The 23,529-nt window shown below is 46.0% G+C and overlaps 3 protein-coding genes across 5 annotated transcripts in view; 2 read left to right on the forward strand and 1 right to left on the reverse strand.

Moving 5' to 3' along the window:
- LOC143143570 (uncharacterized) overlaps positions 1-12,320 on the reverse strand; it is a 154,382-nt gene extending 142,062 nt beyond the window's left edge. For 2 of the 3 annotated variants that reach the window (XM_076304957.1, XM_076304955.1), the window contains exon 1: positions 11,233-12,319. In XM_076304957.1, the coding sequence (XP_076161072.1) occupies positions 11,233-11,424 (192 nt within the window). In that variant the 5' untranslated portion in view covers positions 11,425-12,319. Of the gene's footprint in view, positions 1-11,232 lie in introns of all 3 variants that reach the window. The other variant, XM_076304956.1, reaches the window with a different exon arrangement.
- Positions 2,733-5,215, forward strand: LOC143143587 (tubulin monoglutamylase TTLL4). Its single transcript, XM_076304977.1, has 4 exons — positions 2,733-3,308; positions 3,380-3,786; positions 3,851-4,241; positions 4,739-5,215. Exons 1-4 carry the CDS (start codon positions 2,733-2,735, stop codon positions 5,201-5,203), a joined length of 1,839 nt encoding a protein of 612 aa, XP_076161092.1. The 3' UTR covers positions 5,204-5,215.
- A 1,988-nt stretch (positions 12,321-14,308) lies between the features above and the next one.
- Positions 14,309-17,772, forward strand: LOC143143571 (uncharacterized). The gene is given in 6 exon segments (XM_076304962.1): positions 14,309-14,555; positions 14,624-15,922; positions 16,551-16,699; positions 17,141-17,273; positions 17,352-17,533; positions 17,625-17,772. Coding segments are annotated over 6 exon segments (2,085 nt in total). The 3' UTR covers positions 17,700-17,772.
- The last annotated feature ends 5,757 nt before the right edge of the window (positions 17,773-23,529 follow it).

The raw sequence follows: 23,529 nt of genomic DNA on the forward strand, positions 1-23,529 counted from the left end.
TCGACCGAGCTCGCACGTGCATCGCGCCGGTTCGCCGAGGGAAATACAATACGTATACGTATACGTATGCATCGACGACAGATTTCCGTTCGAAAAGTCGTACGGCGGAATTCGTGACGCATTATGCCTGCCACGTGGACCGTGAAAGTGTACGGAGCCGCGACCGCGCGTGCGTGCGTGCGTGCGTGCGTACGTGCATGCGTTCTTGCGCGCGCACGGATCGCGATGTATCGTTATCGGTGCGGGGCGTATACGAGCGCCGAGCTGCCAGAAACCGTATCGATGCTCTTTTCGTCGGTGGAAAAAAAGACAGACGAACGACAAAGCATCATTTTCAAAGCGAGAAAGAAAAATAGTTTCTGGCCACTCCGACGGAGTTTTCTTCGATAATTCTTACTTTCCGTTTCAAAGTCTGGGTTCGCGCAAAGTATCTCGCGCGTTCGGTAACCAAGGACCGAGAGGAGGAACGCGTTCGCGAGATCGTTACGTCGCGACACGTGAAATCCGCGACTGTACGTACTTCTTTCGGCGCGAGTTTTACGTCGCATCGACTTCAAGGTCGTTAGCGACCGAGTTACCCAGGTATACTATATTTTTGAGAACGCGTTTCTTTCCTTGAGGCAGTTTATCGTGTTTCTTGCGCGATCTCGAGCCGCTCGGAGCAGCGTCTGGATTTATGTCGTATTTTCGTCCGAGCGATTCGGTTTCTCTTCGCGGAGAACGCGGTCGGTAGTTAACGTTTACCGCTGGCGTGGGTTACGGTAGGCCGATTCCGAGTTTTTTAATTAAGCGTTCGCGACACAGAGACTCTTTCTCTTCCGTTGGTATCGCGGTACGGTATCGCGAATTTTTGTTCTTCCGGTTCTGGTCCAAATTCTTTTCCCATTCTTCTCGCCCGTTGGTATTGCGCAGCTCGTATACGCTCGTGGCGTGGGATCGGGAGTGTTGTTTCGGGCCGTTCGAGTCGTTCCTCGGTACGAGGGGATTCGAACTTTGCAGAGATTCGGTGATCGTTCTCTTTGCCCGTTTCGTTCGAGTCGCGTTCGCCACCTCGGGTCGGAGTGCGCGAACAACTCCAGAAACGTAGGGAGAACGCGGTCTCGTTAAATCGAGCGTTTCCCGATATCTCTGTTCGACGTTAGCCCGCGGCATCGGGAAACCGGCAACGATGTATACCTGGAGGGAAAGTGAACGCGCGGTGCCGGAAGAGCGAAGCCGCGCGGATCGTGTATGTAAATGCGCGTTATATCTGGTATCGCGCGTATTACATTCTGTACACCGCTCGGAGCTCTCTCGGTGCCCCCGGTGTGTCCGGGCATTGTATACGCTCGGATTAGAGACCCGGGAACGTTGCATTCCGCGCGGCGAATAGCGAGAAGCACCGGCCCCGACCGATCGAGAGTCAACGCCGGCCACGCACGACCGACAATTAATCGTGCAAGATGGAAAACGCGACTAGCGAGCACGCAGGAATGCGCGTGATGCGCGTAACATCGACAATCAGGCCCGTGATTGCGCTACACGGGAATCAAATTAGCATCGAGCCGCATCGCCATTAGACCCCGGACACGGGGAGAAGTATACGCGAACGATAGGCGCGTTTGCCGATCGACCGGGAACACGACGGAGAGAAAGAAACAAAGAGTGAGAGAGAGAGAGCCCACGCGCGACTCCAAAGGACTTTTTAGGGCACGTTTGTACCGCCGCGCGAACCCGACGGAGATTCTCGACGGACGATTTCGCTTTGACCAACGGCGCGGAAGACCTTCCAAGGCCTACGTGCTCGAAACGGTTTACGATTTCGTGCTTGCCGGCCGTAGATAGTCGCATCCTCGCGACGACGGACCACGTCGAGAAGTATAACGAAGAATAATAGACGAAGACACGCGCGATACTCTCTCGGTGTCCAAGGTTCGTTTCGCCAAGGTGGTTCCCTCGCCACTGGAAGCTCGCTCGTCGTATTCGCCGTTACGGAAGAAACGTGGAAATCGCGCGAACGATCCCGTTAAATTCGACCTTCCCTCCGGAGGTTCCGCAACGTGGAATCGAGCCGGCGGTGTAAACGCACCCTTACGGTCGACTCGCGTTATCCTCGCGTTGCGGGCATACGTCGACTCGCGGCACAAGTGCGTTACACGTGCATCGAGGATGTGCGCGCGCGTACGTGTGCGCGTGCGTGCCGCGTATTACGCGCATAAACCATTCGCGTGTCCGCCCGCGTGTTTACCGCGTACGAGCGCTCCGCCCGGCGAGATAAACGCCGGCGTGGCACGCAAATGCGGAAAGCCCTCGAATCAATCGCGGCATTGTTCGCGAGCCGATAGGAAATAGGTGAACAGAAACTGATTTAACGGCAGCTGCTTTTACCCCCGTCGTGGTATCTAATCGTCGGAACGATTCGAGCGTGGCTAGAGAATCGTGGCGTCTTCCAACGTTCCCTCCAGACGCGTTCCGATTTTTTCACCGTAGTTTATACGTTACGAGCGAGCGATTTTATTGGACGTTTTACGCACGAGGTTCTCGACCGCGGTGTTTCCATAAATTTATCGAACACCCGACGTCGAGAACCGCGCGCCGATCGAAACGTGTTTCCGCGTGCAACTTCAACTCGCGTCGCGTCGCGCGGCTAGTACGGCGAACGGATTTCGATCGAGTGCGCATTGGTTAAAATTCTTCGTGCCCTCGGTGCAAACGATAATGACCGCGAAATTTACGAGTGTTTCGATATCGCGATGCGGCACGACCGCGGTCATTCTGAACCGTGCAGATTCGGTGACGTCGCGACGTCTACCTTCGGTGGTACGATCGGCCTCGATCGGAACCTCGACGACGAATGGCTGACGTACGAGCTGCTCACGGAGAGGGCTTTCCTTCACTCTGGAGCGATCTCGTCCGTTCGTCGACCGATCGAACGAGCGAGCTCGGAGACGAGACGGGAGCAAACACCGAGATCGATCCAACCCGAGAACACCGTCCACGGACCGAGGGGTGAGATTATCTTCGACGATCGAGCTAACGGCGACAAGGTGTCGAACGACCCGCCACCGTGGATGAGAAAGAGCCTCTTCCGGTACGTACCACCGTACTTTCTCTTTCCCGGCCACGAGCGCGGTTTCTCGAAAAAGTTGCCCAACGATGTCGCGAAACTCTTCAAATGGAAGTACTCCGCGAAAATGCCGAAGATCCTGTTAAAAATTTTGTCCAACTTGGGACACCGATTGACGACCAGGAGCACGGACTGGGCCGCCCTTTGGTACGCGGGTTACAACGACTCGTTGAGCTATCGGTTCTTCAAAGACTACCAGAAGGTGAAAAGAATTTCTCGTCCGACAAAGTCGCGGGAGAATCGTCGACGAGCGTTTGTATATTTTACGGCTAGGTGAACAGCATACCCGGTTCGCGCAATCTGGGCAACAAAGCCTTGCTGTGGATCAATCTGAGCAAAATGACGAAGAAATTCGGTGCCAAGGAATTCGGCTTCGTTCCGAAGACCTACCTACTGCCGGAGGAGATACGCAAGTTCGAGTACGAGTGGTTAAAATACAACGTCGGTAGCACGTGGATAATTAAACCAACCTCGGCGAGTTGCGGCCAGGGTATCAAAGTCGTTGACAGATGGTGCGACATTCCAAAGTTTAATTCGGTGATCGTTCAACGATACATCTCCAAACCGAAATTGGTCAACGGTTCGAAATTCGATCTACGGGTTTACGTTCTCGCGACGTGCATCAATCCGACGAGAATTTACATCTACAAGGAAGGCTTGGTTCGCTTCGCCTCGGTCAGGTAATCCGAAAATATCGCGGAGAAACGAGAAAACGAATTCGAATCTCCGATGTTTCGTTTTCAGATACGTGCGAGGCGTGAATCTCAGCGACAAGTACATGCATCTGACCAACGTCAGCGTGAACAAGCTCAATCCGGCTTACGTACCGAACGACAGCGTCGACTCGTTCAGGGGTCACAAATGGTCCTTCGGGTGTTTGTGGTTCCACCTGATCGAGAAAGGTGTGGACGTGGCCAAGCTGTGGTCCACCATCAAGGACATCGTCGTTAAGACGCTGATAGCCGCCGAATCGAGCATGAATGCCGCAATTTCGGAGAACCTGGCTTCGAGTTACACTTGTTACGAGTTGTACGGTTTCGACGTACTCCTCGACGAGAATCTGAAGCCGTGGCTGCTCGAAGTCAACATCCTGCCGTCGCTGCAAACGAACTCGTCGCTCGATACGGCCATTAAGGTACCAACGCAACCTTTCGATAAGACTCTAGATTCGTAGAGCGACCGAAAACAAGGAGCGCGTTCTCTTTAGCCGCGATAACGCTATACCGCCGAAGCCTCGAGCCTCCGATGTTACCTCGGAAACCACCTAACTCGTAAGAACCGACGTACACCGTGTTACCCGTCGAAAACTTGTATTTAAGTTTCCTCGTTGATCTCCGATAGTTTCTCGACTAGCTTCGACGGTGCGAAACCTTTCAAGGATAGTTTGGCTTCTTATTGAAAAAAATATCTGCCCGTTAAATTTCGCTCGGTGTCCGATACTTTCGGTGCGTTTCTCGCAAAATTTCAACGAACGTACGGAGAATTAACTTTTACGCAATTTTCTCGTTTGCACCGAAATCTACCTCGCCGTAACCTCGTTGGATAGCAATTATATTTCTAACCGTGGTCACGAGGAGGTACGCGTTCGAATTCGGGCGATCGACAACGATTCGATCGCTTTTCCTTTTACAGGGTCCTCTCGTTAGGAACGTTTTGAACATGGTTGGCTACCAGATTCCGAACGAACGCGTTTCCAAAGGAACGAAAACACGCTGCGGAAAGTACGACTCGATATCGCAGAATGCCACGCTGTACAGTAAAAAATTGAATCTTTGGGAAACGACGAAGCAGAAGGAGATCAACGTTATGCGAAATCGGCACGAGTATCTGGAGCGGATCGTCGAGCGGTTGACGAGGGACGACTTGAGGCAGCTGATACGCTACGAGGACGAACTCTCGCAGATTGGAAATTTCGAGAAAATCTTCCCCACGAACCAATCGTATCCGTATTTGAAATTTTTCGACGTGGAACGATACTACGATCGTCTGCTAGACGCTTGGGAATGTCGCTACTCCGGGAACAGGCAGGCGGGCATCGAAAGATTGAACGCGTACTGCGTGCAGATGAAACATTTAGATCCGAGCCTCGACGACTGAGCACGATTTCCTTCTTCGACGTTAGCGGTGATCGTTTAAACGCAACGTGGAAGTTACACGAGCTTCGGTTACAACGATTCGCGCCAACGTTTTCGTGACCCGAGAAAAATATCGTTGCTCAATGTCGGTACGGAGATAACACTTTCGAGGAACGAAAGTGACGTTGCAACTGCGCACAACGGACTTTCATTAATGCCCCGGATCGGTATACTCTATGGAGAAAATACGACGGACGAAGGGAAACGAGACAAGAGGACGACGAAACGATCCGAACTCTCGATTAAAGTCACTCGAAACGGTTCTCGAACGATCCTCGGAATCGCCTTCGATTTACGTTTCGGCGCTTATCGCGTACTATACGATACCGCGAGACCACTATTTCTTGGTCAACGATTTAGATACTGCGTAAATGCATAACACGAGCGTCGATCGTGTAAGTTATTTCGTCTCGCGAGACGTTCGATGTCAATGGAATCCTACAAATCCGGACGAAACCTTACGCCGAACGTTGCGCAACACCATAACCACGAGGTACTATAAGTCGCATTAACAATATCGGTCACGTTGACGTTATTCGTTCGTCGTTTACAACTTCCCTTCGACCGGAGCGTTCCTTTCCACGGATCCACTTTTCTCGTCGAGTTATCGATAACTCTAACGGTTTTACTCCGCGCGCATTTCCGCGATGAATCGTTTCTGTTTGCACAGATGCGCGGATTTTCGAGCCGAACGATTTCACCGTTTCGTCGATACTCGCGCACGGTTTCCGTTTAAATGTCGCTAAATCCCTCGACACCGGATGCCATTGTTTACAATAGGCCGCAGCGACGACGATTTTACCTCGAAATTGCTGCTCGCGCGAGTATTTCTGCTGAAAAAGTCCCACGCGAATCGAACCTATGGTTAAACGCAACGACACGCTTTTCGATACGAGTCAAAAAAAGAAATCGATTAATATTCGTTTTACACAACCGCCCGCATTGACGACGTTTCGCGACGACGATGGCTTTCGTACACCACGATTATTTACGACCAAGTATTGTACGGTTTAGCCGATAATCGGAGAATTAATTTCCTATCCGTTACAATGGACAGTTTTGCAACGATTAATTTAAATACAGGTGTCGAACGATTCGTTTCGTTGGAAAAATATTCGCTAAAAATTCTGCGCTATTAAGTGTACTGTATAATCTTTCGTTCAATACATATTATCACAGAATTCGACGTTCCGTTACAAACCACAATACCCTCTGATTACCGCGAGCAGTGTATTAAAATACAATCGCGTTAGCGATAATTCCGATCGGTCACAGCTCGTCACCTGTTTCAGACGTGACGCAAGCGGTCGGTGAAAGCTCGCCGGGTTTCAGAAGCGTGAATCACTTCCTGAAAATGCCACGGACTTGGACAAGATTTCCAGCAGTTTCCAGCAATTTCCCGCCCATCGAGGCCGCCTTTTTCAACATTCGACCCATTTTCTTTCCCGCGATCGCGACCGAGAATCCCGCCAAGTTTCGTCCCGTTGTACTCGAAGCTGCTCGAAACTTTTCTCGATACCTCCGAATAATTATTGTCCACGACGTTGTTAGATTCTTCGCCGAATACGAAACTGTGGACCGATCGTCGTCGTGTAAAAAAAATAAGAAAAACAGCTCGACGATAAGGGGAGAAAAAACATTTTACAATCTTTGGAGCGTAGACGGTACAAGGAAGTCCTAAGAGGGACTGTTAAACCGTGAATCGGTTTTATCGATCCTCGTAAACGTTCGAGCGCGAATCTTTGAAAGACCGACCGTAGTGGTTTTTGGAGCCTCTTTCAACGGTCTAGCCTCGATCGTTCCCTCCGGAGGAATTTCGGTGGATTCCACCGGTCCCGAACAACGCGTTCTTATCGTAGGTTTCCCTTTCCAAAGAGTTTCGAGCAGTTTCGATACCTCGAGGTTCGTAATACCTGTCGCGCAGCCTCGGTCTAGGCAACGCAGGTAGAAAACACCGGACTGAAATCGCTCCACGTCGAAACTAAACTAGTTTCAGAAACGTTACGACTGTTCCAACGGAATAAGAACGCACGAAGTAGAGAGAAAAATAACGCGAACGATCGACGTTAAGGGTCGTAACTCGTTCGAGCGACGACGGATAGTCGGTTCTTAAATTATTTTTCCACCAGATACATGTGTTCCGTTCTCGGTCGCGGTCAAGCGTGATAAAATAGTGGACTTGTTTACTGTAGCTGCGTACCGACTGTCGCATTATTAGCGAGTGTACGGCTGCGTGACTCTGACAATCAGAGCAGAATGAGATCTAAAATTCGCAATCTCACGAATGAATCCACTCGAGTCCGCCTAATTACAACACCCGTAATCGTTAGTCACAGACGTTAGAAACAATCCGTTCGAGGCCCAACTTTCAGAACGAACGGACTACCGTGCGCGGATACGTTATACGTATTTATGCGCTGCGCGTTAAAAAAAAAAAGAAAAAAAAGAAAAAAGAAAAAAGAAAGAGGATCGAGACTCGCGCGTACGAACAATTAAGGCGAACGAACCGGATTGTTCCACGTTGGAAAAAGATACGTCGGCGTTCGACGATTTTGTTTCGTCGCGGCCGGTGCTCCAATTACTCCCAACGGTGCGTAAAATTACGATTCGTTCGATCGTCCGCGAATCATTTTCAACTACGTTGGTACTCTTGTTCCCGACGCGTTCGCTGCTTTACGGATGAAATCGTCCGGCGCGAGGCGACACGTCCGGCTAAATGGGTCGGTTCGATAAGCACGTCGGAAATTATACACGCTGGACGAAAGAAACGGCAGACATTTCTGCCACCGCAAAACGATATCCTACGCCACGGTTCTTTGTCTTTGGCCGACGTTCGCTCGTACCAACGCGCAAAGACAACGACGCGCGCGTGCCGACGCAGAAATCCCTGCGGATGGATAATTGATAGGTGCGCGAGGATGAAATCAAACGCGGATGAACGAGATTGAAAGATCGGAGGGGTAAATTACTAATCGCGCGGGATACGCAGCGATTGGAAAATAATTTAACTACTATATTCGTCCGTGCGTTGAACGTATACATCTTTCGCCAAGCAATTAATTCGGACGCAATGATTATAACGCGTTGCTTCCCAATGTCTCGTTACGCGTTGACGAGTATTCCTGTTAAAAAAAAACTGTCTCTCGAGGGAACCGAGTTATTGGATCTTCGATCGAGAAACGTACAAAGGATGGAAAGTTTAACGCGGTATGACGGTACGCAACGGACGATTAACGTCTATTTGTGGTAAACGGAGGCGTACGAAACGACAAGTTTCAAAGATAAGGCGCGGGCGGTTCCGTCGCTCCGTTTCCTGCTCGCAACTGTCGTCACGCGGCATTTAATAAACGGCTGGACTTAATAAGCAGAAATCGAGAACGTATAAACGTTCTGCAGCGACGTCGAACGGCTCTATGTTAAATGCAAGGATGACCGGCCAATTCGATCGTCACTTTCTCCGTTTCGTTCAACGGTCGCGCGTTCGTTCCTTTGGTGGTTCGCGCGCGAGTTCGATCGTTCGCCGATACATCGATCCTCGAAGTCGAAAGTGAATTTCGCGCTCCGCAGGCGGCGTGTCAGTGACCTTTAGATGCTGCTCACGTGTCGATCGAGCAGAAAAAGGATCGAGACGGCCGCGAGTGTACACTGTCGTCCATAAGTTTCGGGGCTGGGCAACGGTACGATCGTACAGTTCTAATTGTAGTCGTTCGAAAAAAAAAAAAACACTCGACTCGCATACCTGGATGCACCATTCTAGGTTACGAATAACTTTCGGGAGAATGGAATTGGAAAAATCAAAGGTTGAAAATTGTTGGAGCCCCGGAGGGAAAAAACTCGCGAGCAAAAGCATTTCGATGTACATTCCTCGAGAGCTACAGCTCGGAGCTGCACGATCGTTGGATATTCTTTTTCCCGTCCCTCGCGACGAATAAGAGTTTTTACGTTCGTTGATCTACGAACGAGAAAGTCGTTGCTCTCCGAACACGTTAGATTTTTTAATTATTCGCAGTCGGCGAGGCGACTGCGCGTAAAGCCATACGGAGAAAGCGATATAAAACGCGTATCCGTGTAACGCCAAACGACAACGATTCGAACACGTTCCGATTTGCCATTCCGCGAGTCGATTCTCGAACTCAATTAGCGACTCGCGAAAACGAGAACCGTTCGACACGCAAACGCCTCAAGGACTGGAAAGATCCGAGCGAAACGTGCCGGCGTTTTATTTATATTTCTTTTCGCAATTATATCGTCCAAGTAATTTCTTCCGAACGATTTTCCACGGGAACGCATTTACGTAACGCGGTTGACCGTTGCAATTAAGTAACCGTTTCCGACACGAAACATCGCGCAACGACGATACAGCGGTTGCAAAATTCGTGGACGGAAAGGTGACTCATCTGGTCGTTGAAAACGATCGAGACGCATGGAATCGAAAGGGAGCGACGTTACCGACGGTCAATGAATCGTGATGGAAAAAAAGAATTTGAAAAATTGCTGCGCGACGCGCGAAAGTGGATCGTTGATCGTGGAAAACGCGTCAACGAACGCGAAACGAGTACCGTCGTCGGTATCGTCGACGAAACACTCGCTACAACGTTCAAGTTTAATCGGAGTCCCGTGTTTATGGATAATCGGCGCTAAACCTTCGTCGAAATTACAGTTATCGCCTCGCAACGCATACGTAAGGTTGCGCTTGCACGTGCAACGAGTTTTTTCAACGAGCGCGTCGCGATCTATACGCGAGATAAAAATTAAGAAATTATTCCGGTCGTTGAAACGATCGATCTAGGTGTACTCGGTCCACGGTAGCTAAAACCGTGCACGCGTATCGGTCGTGCGTGGAACGCGCGTCGTAAAACGAAATTGATCGCATTCGTTAAACGCCCACGCGACCCATCGATACGTCGATGCAAACCCGATCGAGACGTGTACGTGCACGCGCGCACCGTACGTAAAATCCCGAACGGGGACAAAGTGCATTTCGTCCGCTGCTAGAAAGTACTGCTATCGATCACGTTGCGCACTTTCTTTCTTACGACGATTACGTGTAGAGTCGGTCGCCGGAGTTCAAGGAACGCCACCGTGCATACGACAACGAATTCGCTTTTCTTTCGCGAGTTTACGTACGCACGTGCAACACGCGTGCACCTATCGTTATTAAAGCGCGTTCGGAACTCGAGAACGTTCCCTTTCTCGAGATAAAACGAAAAGAAAAAGGGAAGAAAACCGGTGTAAACAGCGAACCTGCTAAAAGTACGTATCTTAACGCCAGAGAGGTATAAGCTGCGCGTCTACAGGATCGGTGGACGATAGAAAAAGATCGTTCGAAGATAAACGGAGAATAAGGAATATCGAATTTGTTTCCGCGAAATTGGCGCTCCGTACGTATTCCGTGTACAACACGGAATGCCACCGATAGACGTTCGTACCGGAATCCAAACATTCGTTAATTCCATCGGTAAGCCCGTAACGAAGGTTGTACGCGATCGGCCGACAAAAGTCAGCGAGAGAATACGTAGCGCACAAAGGCGAAGCAACGTACAAACACGAGAAGAGAATGACGTGCAACGTTTCTATAGAGCGCTTAAATACCGAAGGTAACGCCTCTTACTCCTGTATAGAATGTACAGCGCTTGTAGCCGGTCGTGCGGCGTACGTGTTGGTACATTAATCGTCGAACCCTAGCGCGGAGTTTCGATTTCTACCTCGGAATCCGCGGTGCCTCGAATATAGGTTCGTGCTTTTCCACGATGCCACGGCAGAGATACGCGTACGCGACACTGTCTCTGACCCGACCATCGGAACACGTGCGAGCAATCGCGAGCTATCTCGAAAAATATTTGCTCGCCGCGTATCGTCGATCGGAACGCGTAACTCGTAATAACCGATCGTTGTCTCGTTCGAGATTCGCTGAGCCTTAACGTCGAAACGAGACCGAACGAAATTTCGAGGAACGACGCAACGAGAAACAGGAAAGTACGGTTTACTCACGGTGAGCTGCGTCTTGTCAGGTGCGATCGCCGTGATCTCGACTGGCCTTGGCTCGGGTGGATTCGCTCTGTTAAGAATGGCAGCTGGCATTTTCGCGACCAGGGATAGCCTCCTGGTGAGCCGTCTACCTAATTCCGCGCGTCGTCGCACCCTAACACGGGGACCGGTGCCTTTGTAGCCTGTAAATTCCATTCTCACAGACGCGATCCTTCTTCCTTATCCCCTCGCGGTCATGGCGGCAAACAGTCGTGTCACGTGTTCACGTATTACTCGATTATTGCGCGAGGACGATACATCGAGAAATTAACGAAACTCCCGAACGGGGATCGAAACACTGCACGAGCGCGCGACGAATCGTTTCGATAGTTCATTTTCGAAGACGATTCGCGTTCGTGGCCTCGGCGTGGACGAACGCATCGTTCGCGCGTTCATCGGTAGGTTCGGTCGTTCCCGTGTAGTTTTCGAAAATCGTAGCACCAACCGTCGATACGAAAAGGAACGACTCGCGATACGATCGGTGGGACGTATCGGTCGGGATGCTGCTCGACGTTCCGCTCTACGAACTAGGTCGACGGCGTACCGTGTTTTTCGAACGCGTTCTAAAACGCGACGAGTACTGGTTTCCCGTGCAACGGTTGTCCGCGGTAGGTTACACGCACGATGTAAACACTTGCTCGGATGCTGGAGGCTCGCTCGCTCGCGCACACACACACACGCGCGCGACGAGCATCACCCTCTGGCGAGCGACGCATACGCGCGCATCTCGGTCTCGCGAACGCGGCGTTGAACAGAGAGACGCGCGTCTACGCGAGGGGATTCGACGACGGTGTGCTCGAAAAACGAAGTACGAAGTGCGGAAAAGAGAGCAGCCGGTTCTTGCTGGCGCTCGGTCTGCCTGGCGCGCTTCGACTGAAATTGAATCGCAGCAACCTCCTACCACGCGGCCCGTCACACTACCGGCCTTCGTAACCGCCACGGCGCACCTCCTCGTCACTCTCGTGTCTTCGGTGCTCGCGTTCCAGCGAAATCTACGTAAACAAAACGCGTTTCGAAACGGGATCGAAACTCGCCAACCGCTCGCTGCGACTACCAAACCGCCGATGTAACCGATGATGTAGCGAACGATCTCGGTCAATCTAACCGAACATCCGACCAATCAGCGCTCCTGTATTATGCGACACTCGCTCGCTCGGCCAATTAGGAGACAATGTTTACCAATGGATCGACGATGGCGCTCTCTTTCGCGTTTTCGTCATACAATATTTTCTTCGTTCGTCCTTTCCGCGAATTCGAACCTTTGTTTACAGGTTATGGACGAAAACACTCGGAAGCTCGAACGATCGGTCGATCGGTGTCGAATCGTTCCCACGAACCGTAATCGCTCGATAATTCGATTCTAATGAAATACAAAATACCGAACAGTGCTTACGACACGGTTTCTCTTAATTAGCCTACTCGATCGAGATAAGAGGGAAATTTTCGAAAGTCGACGTTTCTCGAAAGGCGTGTGCAACGATCGATTATCCGCGCGGCTCGATTACAAAACGTGTTCCTCCGGATTATTTATGCAACGAGTTGTTCTACGCGGCCGAAGATAAACCGAGACAAAATTTCGATCCGCGTACAGATTGCTCCGCGTACAATAACGTACGATCGGAGATATTTGGTCTAGTATTTATGGTCCGGTGATCGTCTCTTTCGGTTCACGAGGATCGTAGGAATCTTTAACGCGCAAAAGCTATCGTTCAAGTGACGCAAGATGCTCGATGATATCAAGGCCCGAAGGAGAATTGCGAACGCGAACACAGTTGACACGAGGATCAAAGAAAAACAATCGGTTACAATTGGCACGATTAGCGTGTATTTGCGCTTGTTGCGATCACGGGCGTCTTCGCAACGACGCGAACTACTCGCCGCTACCGTGTGCTCCCGCTCGCGGTAAATAAAATTCTTTCGCCCATAAATAACGAAAGCCAATTGGAAAGTTCATTTCTAAGCAAGTCGTGCCTTCGTTTCTTGCGCAATATGCCCCTGCGATTCACGGTTAACCGGATTTTTAAAAACCCCTATCGTCGTCGGAGTCGACGTTGCGCGAATCGCGATACGCCGCGAACTCGAACCATTCGAATAGACCCTAACGTCGAAACGTTTCTAGAAATAAATACGCGTAAAATACCGTCCTCGTCGCGATCAATTTATTCAAATTGTACGTTCGATCGACCGAAACTCCGGGAACGTTCGAGGCCCTCGAGGAGAAAAATAATCGTTCGTAGAGAATCGTCGAACAACGGAACGAAAGCTCGTTCGAGTGATCGTCGATCGACGAAACGCGATGAAATATTTACGCGAAGCTTTTATACCCTGCTCCTAAATGGAACGTTCGTCTAGCATGAAGTTGATCGCGTTCGCGACAATTTCGGTACAATCGAAGCGGAACGAGAACAGAACCCTCGGGTTTTCACCGATCCTAACCGTCATTTCGGTAGGAAAATTTCTCAGCGGACAGGGAAAATCACAGAGGAGAACACGGCGACCATGAAATCCAACGTGACGCTCCAAGACAGACTTATTAAGCAGAACGAGATTAGCCGTCAGAAGTTGGCGCGTGAGCTCGTGAAACTCGACAAGTTGGAAAAGTCGGACCTCAGGATGATAGAAACGGAGAGGCACCGGTTTCGTTCGCGTCACAAAAACTTGCAAACTCGACGACAATCCTCCGGATCGAACGTAAGATCGCGAAAAGTCGATCGAGGATTTTCTTTTCGTTTTCTTTCGCGAACATTGCTTCGATCGGAAACCCAAGCTCGAGACACGACGGTTTAAAAACTAACGTCCTCTTCGATACCCCGAGATGGGTGCCGGGACCGTTATTATCCCACTTGGTAATCAAATATCCGATCATTTGTTAGTTTTTTAGTTTCGGTCATTTTGTATCGTTTTACACGCTCGACACCGTGCCACGGAGTTAAATCATACATAGGTATAATATCGAAAGGTAACCGCGAAACGTATCCACGGTTAATTTATCGTTGTGATCGCTGACACGGTGTTTGACACGCAGGCTGTCAACGTGCGTATGTACGAAACCCATAATCCCGGCTTCTGCTACCACTGCAGCGGTGCTATCAAAGAAACCGGACCGACGACCAAACAACAACGAACCCAGAAAGATTGCTACGAGTTCGTGCGATCGATACTCTTCACCGACGACGAGATCGACCCGTGGAAGCTTCTTTGTCTGCATCTGTTGACCGCTCACAGCACCAGGTGGAACAACAACGACGATTCCAACGTTCGTCCGGTTACTGTCTTATTGGAGAAAGGTGCGTGTTTCGTATGTTCTCGCTTCCAACGAAGCAGCGTTTCTAGTAACCCGATCGATCGTCCGAAGCTAGGAAAAAGCATTTTTCCGGCGCGTGGAACAACATTCTACCGTGTTACGTGGTGGACACGGAGGAAGCATCGAGCGCCACGACGCCTGGAAACGCAAAGCTGCGTTTGGAGGACCAAGCGATACGCGACTTCGAGGACAAGTACAGACGATACGTGGACGACAACCTCGATTTCGGCAGAGCTATCTCCACCAACGCGAAACAGACCAGAGTGGCTCGACACGGATTCGAAAGAATGCCCACGATCACGCCTCACGTGTACTCGTTGCTCGGCCCTTCTCACGAGCTACGAATCAAACGTGTCCTGGCCGAAGGTGTACCCGGAAGGAAATGGGCCAATTTCGGCACCGAGCTCGACGAATCGAACGAGAAGGGTTCCTCGTTTCGTCTCGACGACGACGATCCTTCGAGCAGAATGACCACCGACCTCTCCAACAGACACTGCCTACCGTCATCGACGCGCAGTCCGTCGAATCGATCCGCGTTCGGCTCGATCAAGTTCGATCACGGGATCACCATGTTGAAGTCGAAACGAAGCAAACTCGGGAACTGCGCTGGATCGATCTACGACGATCGTCCGAAAGGTCTCGTCACAATCAAGTCCAGTTTCGGCGCGGTGAAAGACGTAGCTTCGAAAACATCGAGCACCAAATCCCCGTTTCGTGGTCTGTTCGGGAATCAAGCATCGACCAACTCTCTTCTATCGACCACCTTGACTACCGACACCACCAAAAAGTACAGAAAATGCGTTTACCTGAACACTCCGGTCGGCTGCGCGAAATCGATGGACAAGGATCGCGAAATCGTCCCGATTCTCGTCAATTATCAGATCCAAGCTTTGGTGCAGGCAGTCCTCGAAGTTCTCGAACGCGTGAATCCCGAGAAATCGAGGAACATCGTCGAGACCGCGAGAGACACGGACGAGATAAAGAAAATGTTGCTGAGTCGAGAGATGCAAAATTTCGCTCGGTCCCTGTCCGGTCAGTCGTTGGTTTCTTCCGCGGAGAGCTACGTGATATCAATGGCGGCGGTGGCCGACGAGATGGATTTTCGATTCGAGAGAACACCAGAAAAGGAAATAATCGCTCTCACTCTGGAAATACCGTCGGTCTCGTCCCTGAACGCGCTAATCGCCGAGATACGAAACAATATATTCTTCGACGCGAAAAAGAAGACACAGCTGAACGAGAACACCGAGGGAAACGTCTCCTCGCTCCTCATGGAACGAAAAATTGCTTCGAAGGACGATGGAAAGAATACCTTGAACTTAATAGAGCCGGTCGACCAGTAAGCCAAGTGTTCTCTTTAAGATGAATATTGTCCCTGGTTCGATAGAGAGACTGCATTTTATGGACAGTGCGTCTCTTTCGAAACGAAACCAAACAATCAGGAATTTTACCTTCTAGGTCGTTAACGCGTTCCTCGCGATCCGTTTCGATTAGACAAATGTTTCGAACTGTACAAGGAACGAGATTTTCTTTAACTTTTTTCAGCGTAGATAGGAATAAGGTTTATTTAACCTTTTTTTTTTGTAAAATGTAATTCTCTTTGAGATTCGATCGAAGTTGCAATTTCTTTCGATTTTAACCAAACTAACCAAAAAGCTATGAGTCGTTAAAATCTAATCGATAAATTATGTACGCGCATTGAGCACAATAATGTTCCCTTTTTATAGACGAAATACGATCGTGTATCGCGATACTTTCTTTTCTTGTACGTAGGTCCGAGTCGGAAAGTAAAGAGGATGCTAATAAACGACTCGACAAAATGAAAAAACCATTAAAACGCGCAAACAATGAAAAACGAGGTTCCGCGAAAGGAAAGGAAAAGAAAAAGCTACCGATACCGAACCGGGGTGAGAAAAATGTCGGCAACGCCGAACTCGGTTCCGAATTCGAGCACTGTTTAATAATCCGATAAATAAAGGCGCCGATTACGTCGCGAAAAAATCCAACGAGGACGATATCGTGGAAACAAAGTACGAATCCGGCCAGATGATGAATTCGAGGACGAAGGCCAGCGAGCAACCGATATCTTCCGAAAATGTTATTGCTACGCGTACTTCAAATGCTAAAGTAAGTACTAGGTTGTTCGATAATAAGTTTCGTCGTTCGATGAAACTTATTAAATAGTGTAGTACTAGGTTGCTCGGTAAATTTTGTCGTTTGATAAAAGTTATTGAAGAGTATAGTACTAGGTTGCTGAGTAAGTTTTGTCGTTTGATAAAAGTTATTGAAGAGTATATTACTAGGTTGCTCGGTAAGTTTTATCGTTCGATAAAATTTATTCAACAGTATAGTACTAGGTTGCTCGGTAAATCTTGTCGTTTGATAAACTAGTACTAGGTTGCTCGATAAGTTTTATCGAACGACAAAACTTACCGAACAACCTATTATTTTCGCAAGAAGGAAGTACAAAATGGCGACTATCGGCACGAATGCGTTTCAAACTCCGTGAAATGTTCAGGAAGGAAAAGTCCTCTAACGAATATTTTTTACTATTTCGTGTGGTTATAGGCTTGGAAAGCTTCCCAGGATCTTGGTCATTTAGACGCGGATCGCGTAATACTGCGAAGAATGACGAACACTCAAAGAATTTTAGTAGGACAGATGTGTGCTTCACTTAAAAGCAAGAGAATTAATAACCAAGGTTTTATCACGTTTAATTAACGTCTCAGCCGTTTCTATAATTTGCGATATTCATAAATTTTGCTCAATTTTTGCGCAGGTTTAATTAACGAAAGCGTACCACTAGCGGCATTAATTACTCCGGCCCTTTCTCGCGATAGCATTAAACTTTTAACACGAGGAACGGTGTACGCAAAAACAGAAACTATAAAAAAACAGCAAGAAGGATCGGAAGATAATGTTGCGGTACCGGATAAATTAACCGGCCCTCTACTAGCGAAGGTCAACAGTTGGAGAATATACGACTTTCTTTAGTTTCGATTATTATAATTTAATGGAAACAAGTAACAACTGGTTATTTCTATTTTTTCAGATACGCCAAGATGTCGCGGAAAACGAAACGAACCAACGTTTGAAATATTTTCTAAAACGTAAGACGAACAAATAAAACGAAGCATAGCGATGATCGATGGACTTCAATCGTACGAATAGCTTTATTTCTTAAATTTTGTCGTGGACACGTAAATGTTTCAATGGAATAAATATATACGAATAAAACAATATTGTTACTCACGACTCTAAAGTTAACTTTGCGGTACAGGCAGCGCCCTCGAGGACACAATGCTCGTGTTCGTAGAGAAACAGTTCACAACTCGTGTCGTCAGATAGAGCTACACTATACTGTGTACACAAAGGAATCGATGTTACTACGATTTAAATTTGATTAGTCGAATTAATTATTAGCAACATTTTCGTTTAAAAGCAGCTTGCAACGTCATTTTGATGAATCGTTCTTTGTTCGCAAAGCAATTCTACGATTAGATCCACAATTCCATTGTAAAACTTTTAAACTATTATTATTCGTAATGTTAGAGTATTGTTCTAATATATATAATTTACTATGAAAATTTTTTTCAAATTTATGAATACAATATATACTAAAATGAAATTTGTACACCTTCGTAGGAGATTATAGAAATTATTATATGTGTACAGAAAATTTTTAAAAGCTGCTTACAAAATCATTTAATAAACTGATTTTTTTTACCAATTTAGTACAAGTGGCGCCATCTGTGACTACTGGGCCAAGTTTCTCGAGGAATAGTTTATATACTAGCCGCTAGATGGCGAGACAAGGACGATATTTGTATTCTAGCAGGTTTAAATCGCTTTCTTACATAAACACACCACTGATTAGAGCACTTTAGAAACCTCGGTGGAGTTAATTCATGCTATAGAATCATTAACAATTGAAAGATTCTCTAAATTATAATGAATTTTTATACGATATTAAAAAATTATTCCACCTTACAAACATATGATAAGAAATATATCTCACAGACCAGTGATACAGCTTAGATAAAATTCAACGGATTTCCGACAATAGCTTGCGAAATTACTTAAACTGTTTCTGCAAAAATAGTACACGTGGCGCCATCTGTGGCTATTCGGCCAAGTTTGTCGAGGAATAATATCTATTTATGTCACTAGATGGCGCAACTATCACAGTCTAGCAGATATAATCGTTTTATTACATAAGCAAACAACTAATTGAGAGTACATTAGAAATTTAGGTAGAATCGATTGATGCTATATTTATTCAAGTTATTTATTACTAATATATGTAAAGTGTATGTTTTGTCAATCAACAATATAGAGTCAGAATGTGTTATAAAATTAGAACATTATTTATAACGTAAATTACTAGTAAAGTAATTATTAATAAAACAGTGATTCGATAATACGAATTGATTCATCCTCAGTGTTTCGATTATTCCAATTACTTGTTTATTTGTCTTAAAAAGCTATTTAAAGCTGGTAAAAAGTAAATATAGTCCTTGTGTCGCCATCTAGCAATATAAGTAGGAATCATTCCTCGACAAACTTGGCCCAATAGCCACAGATAGCGCCACATGTATTATATGAGCAACAAAATTATTTTATTAAATTATTTTGCAAGCAATTGTTGCAAATCCTCCGACACTTGTATAAACTATGTTGTTGGTCCCTTAAGTGTACTTTCTATATTAATTTTATTAATAAAATAGTTTCCCAATATAATATAAGAATTAATGATAACTTATGCAATTCTTCAGTTGCTAGTAATCCCATAGTATGAATTGATTCATCAGTAGTGCCTCAAATATTCCCATTACCTATTTCTTTATGTAAAAAAGCGATTTAAAGCTGCTAAAAAGTAAAAATAGCCCTTGTGTCGCCATCTAGCAACATAAGTAGGAATCATTCCTCGACAAACTTGGCCCAGTAGCCACAGATAGCGCCACTAACGAATAAAAAGCTAAAAAAATACGCTATAAACGGTGAAAATTAAAACTAAGTTTACCGTTCGGTACATCATTGAAAACGATTGAAATTTGAATCTGAATCAAGACTTTGCGTGAGGATCAAACACATAATGGAATATTTTGTTTAAATACTACAAATAGAATATTTTTAAAGCTTTAAAAATATCAGCCACAGGGTGAATGAAACATTGCCTACCCTAGATATACCGATGTAGAATAAAATCGAACTAGATTTGTGGAAATTCTACGAGAAAGACCGCAGCTATTCGCTCATATTATTTTGTATGTAGTTAATAATTGTATTACCCTGCTACCGGTGATACAATTAATAATTAAATACCGAATAATATAGATTGCCCAGGTCTCACCACGTGGAGGTTGCTGCGTATAGAGACCTACCCTATCCCTACCCAACCACCCTCCATTTACGAAGAATTTTGATTTTCAACTTTCCTAATAATCGACTCAACAACGATCGTGTTTAGATCGTTGTTCGAAGAACCAACAACCATTAGAGTTTTCAAAAGAATCTGCCTTGAAAAGGCTAACTATGACTAAAATCGATGCAAAGTGGAGCACAAACCTACCTACTTAAATTCTAATGATTTCTTCCTAAACAAGCGATTGCACTTAATAGTAATATCCTCCCTACATAAAAGCTAATGTTAAATTACCAAAAGAGCCTACCTAACTAAATATCTAATTTCATTCACATCCTACCTAATAGAAATAACTAAAAAAATACGAGGAAACATTATATGTTTCCTTTTTGTTTTGGTGATTGGTGACACGAAGGTTGTCCTGAAATATAAACTGTGGATATTAAATACAATGCCTACCTAACTAAATATCTAATTTCATTCATATCCTACCTAATAGAAATATCTAAAAAAAATACGAGGAAACATTATATGTTTCCTTTTTGTTTTGGTGATTGGTGACACGAAGATTGTCCTGAAATATAAACTGTGGATATTAAATACAATGCCTACCTAATTAAATATCTAATTTCAATCACACCCTACCTAACTAAATATCTAATTTCATTCTTTTCCTACCTAACTAAATATCTAATTTCATTCACATCCTACCTAATAGAAATATCCTGAAAAATACAAGGAAACATTATATGTTTCCTTTTTGTTTTGGTGATTGGTGGCACGAAGGTTGCCCTGAAACATAAACTGAGAGATATTAGATACAATGTCATAAGTTTCATCTTTTCTTACTCTTGGCTATATTAAGTTCCATTTTGAACTTCTCACATTCCATTTTCGATTCCTTTACGTTTGTCATTTTTCTTTGCGCTTATCTAAAGTCCCAATTCAAAATATGCACACATAGATACCCTAAAACAAAACTTATTTCATGGATTAGTAGACATAGAAAAAAAAAAATCGCTGAAAATGAAATTTGTTAGTAGACATTTCACTGCGCGAACTATTCACGATCGAACAATGTACACATTTTATTTTCACTCGTTCAATTTTATTTTATATATTATTTAACGAGAATGGCAAGCGTGGGTAGTGCCGCCACAAGAATATACCGATTTAAAAATATTTTTAACGTCATTGATATTGGAATAATCATATTTTACTGGATTTGATCTAAATTATTTCTGCATCCAGAAGTAAACGTTAACGACGCGATAATATAGACTCTACTTGAAAATTTATTATCAATACAAACTATCCAATTGCAGCTTGCGTACTTTTTCGGTACGAGTCGCTTAATTTTTCATTAAATTACGCAACGATCGCGAGTCAACTTTGATCGATGCAAGGAACTTCGAATATTTATAAAATAAATACACTACCTTGTTATACCAATTTTTTCTGTAAATCAACCGCGCTTGCAAAAATAATATATCCCGTAGCAACCCTAGTAACGAATACCCTCTATTGTGGAAGCTAATTTGTTAAATTTATCATCATTGTTTTACTGGCACCGTACCAGAATTATTATACAAATACACTAAATGTGTAATAAATATGTATAATTGGAAAAAATTACATTTCAGCCACGATTCTACGTTTCAGCAGTATTTTCAGTTACAAACGCTCGATTTACGCGACAATTGCAATTTCTTTGCAATATGGTCCACTTCTCAAATATGCAAAGAAACCCGTGAGTGGACCGTTCTTTTTTCGCAACACTACTTTATTAAATATATAATAATGAGAAAAAAGAAAGATACTCCCGAGAGCAACCAAATAGGTTGCTTTCATATTCGTGAAGTTAACTGATCAAAATATGAAAAAAATTCTCAATAAAAATCGCGCGAGGTGCTTCGTTACTCGCAACGCTAATATATATATATTGTAAAAAGCAAAATGAAAAGACTCCCGAAAGCAACCACGTTAGGGCGCTTTATAGATAGCTCGCAACGCTAATTGAATACCGTGCACCGATGTGTGTTAAATAATACGCAACGCTAACTTTAATAGTCGAGTGCAGTCATTCCAGACTGCGGGGAATCACTTGTTGGACAGCTGATTCAGCTGTTTCGTGATTCCAACAGTGATTCCAGTGGCAATTTTTGAGCGTTACGTGAGACGCAACACTAATTGAAAAAAAGCCGCGAACCGTTCGCGTCGCGTCGTTAATTCAAAGCAACGCGATCAATCGATATCGCAAAGCTAATTGAAAATACAAATGCAACCGCGTTCAATATTCGTTGTTCGCAACACTAAAGGTAATCGCGATCGGTAAGTACTCATCGAACGCAACGCTATTCTGGAAATAAATGCAATCTGCATTCAGATCTCGCAAAATTAAAAGCAAGCGCGCTCGATATTCGTACGCAACACTAATTCAAACTACAATTACTATTTGTATGGATAATTTGAATCGCGATTGGTATTTGTTCGCAACACTAATTGAAATCGTGACGATTTATCGTCCGTGCGGCTAATTGCAATCGCGATTGGTATTTGTTCGAAATACTAATTCAAACACGATCCTTTCTCATTCGCAACGCTAACTCAAATCGCGATCATCGTTTGTTCGCAACCCTAATTCAAATCGTGATGATTTCTCGTCTATGTATCTAATTGCAATCGCGATTCCTTCTGATTCGCAACGCTAATTCGAACCGTGATCGTTTCTTGTTCGCAACGCTAATTCGAATCGAGAATTGCCCAATATCATTGGGGGATGAGGTGCCACGGCACGCGTGGTACACGCAAGTGTACACGTGCCAAACAAACTAACTACTACACAACTACGTGCGAGTACAGTGACAAAATAGTAATAGCAATGACTTTCCATCCTCGGATGGATACATCCGAAGATGGATAGCCATTCGTTGCAGCCCACTCTTGAGACAATTTGTCTAGGGCCTCTTCGGCTTGCAGCCTGTTCTCTCTTCGGGCGGCATTGCCCGATCTGAAACCCTACGTTTCGCGAAAACCGCGTACAAAACGCGTGCGACCGTGCAAACGATTCAGAAATCGTTGGTCGTGCAATGCACGCGTGAACAAATGGAATTTCGAGCGTTCGTTCGTTTCGAGGCCCTAATTCGACGCGACCGCGTCCGCGAACAATTAAAGCAGAGAAATCCGAAGAATAGAAAGCTACGCTAGATGCAAACGATATTCCTCGTTTGCATCAGCTTCGCTATCAATTCTTCGAATCGTCCTACAGGTGCAGGTACGTCACGCGGAAACGCGCCTACCCGAATTGAGAATGCGACGACCTGCCCTGGCCCTACCTACCCGTTCTTAGCACACATACCAGAAGGTAAGTTACCTGACCTACCTAGACCTATATTTAAAAAATGGCAAAAGGCATTCTCTCAAACACAAGCACTCCACGGTTCTCATTCGTAACGCCCGGGTGCAATTAGCCTAACCTAGGGAGGCGTCCCCGGGACGCCTCCGACACCCGAGCTTATCACACATGCACACTCTAAGGGTACGTACCAAGTGCCTGAAATTGTCTGACAATGGCTGGCGATCATTGCGTACG

This window comes from Ptiloglossa arizonensis, chromosome 2, assembly GCF_051014685.1.
Source record: "Ptiloglossa arizonensis isolate GNS036 chromosome 2, iyPtiAriz1_principal, whole genome shotgun sequence".
Taxonomy (NCBI): domain Eukaryota; kingdom Metazoa; phylum Arthropoda; class Insecta; order Hymenoptera; family Colletidae; genus Ptiloglossa; species Ptiloglossa arizonensis.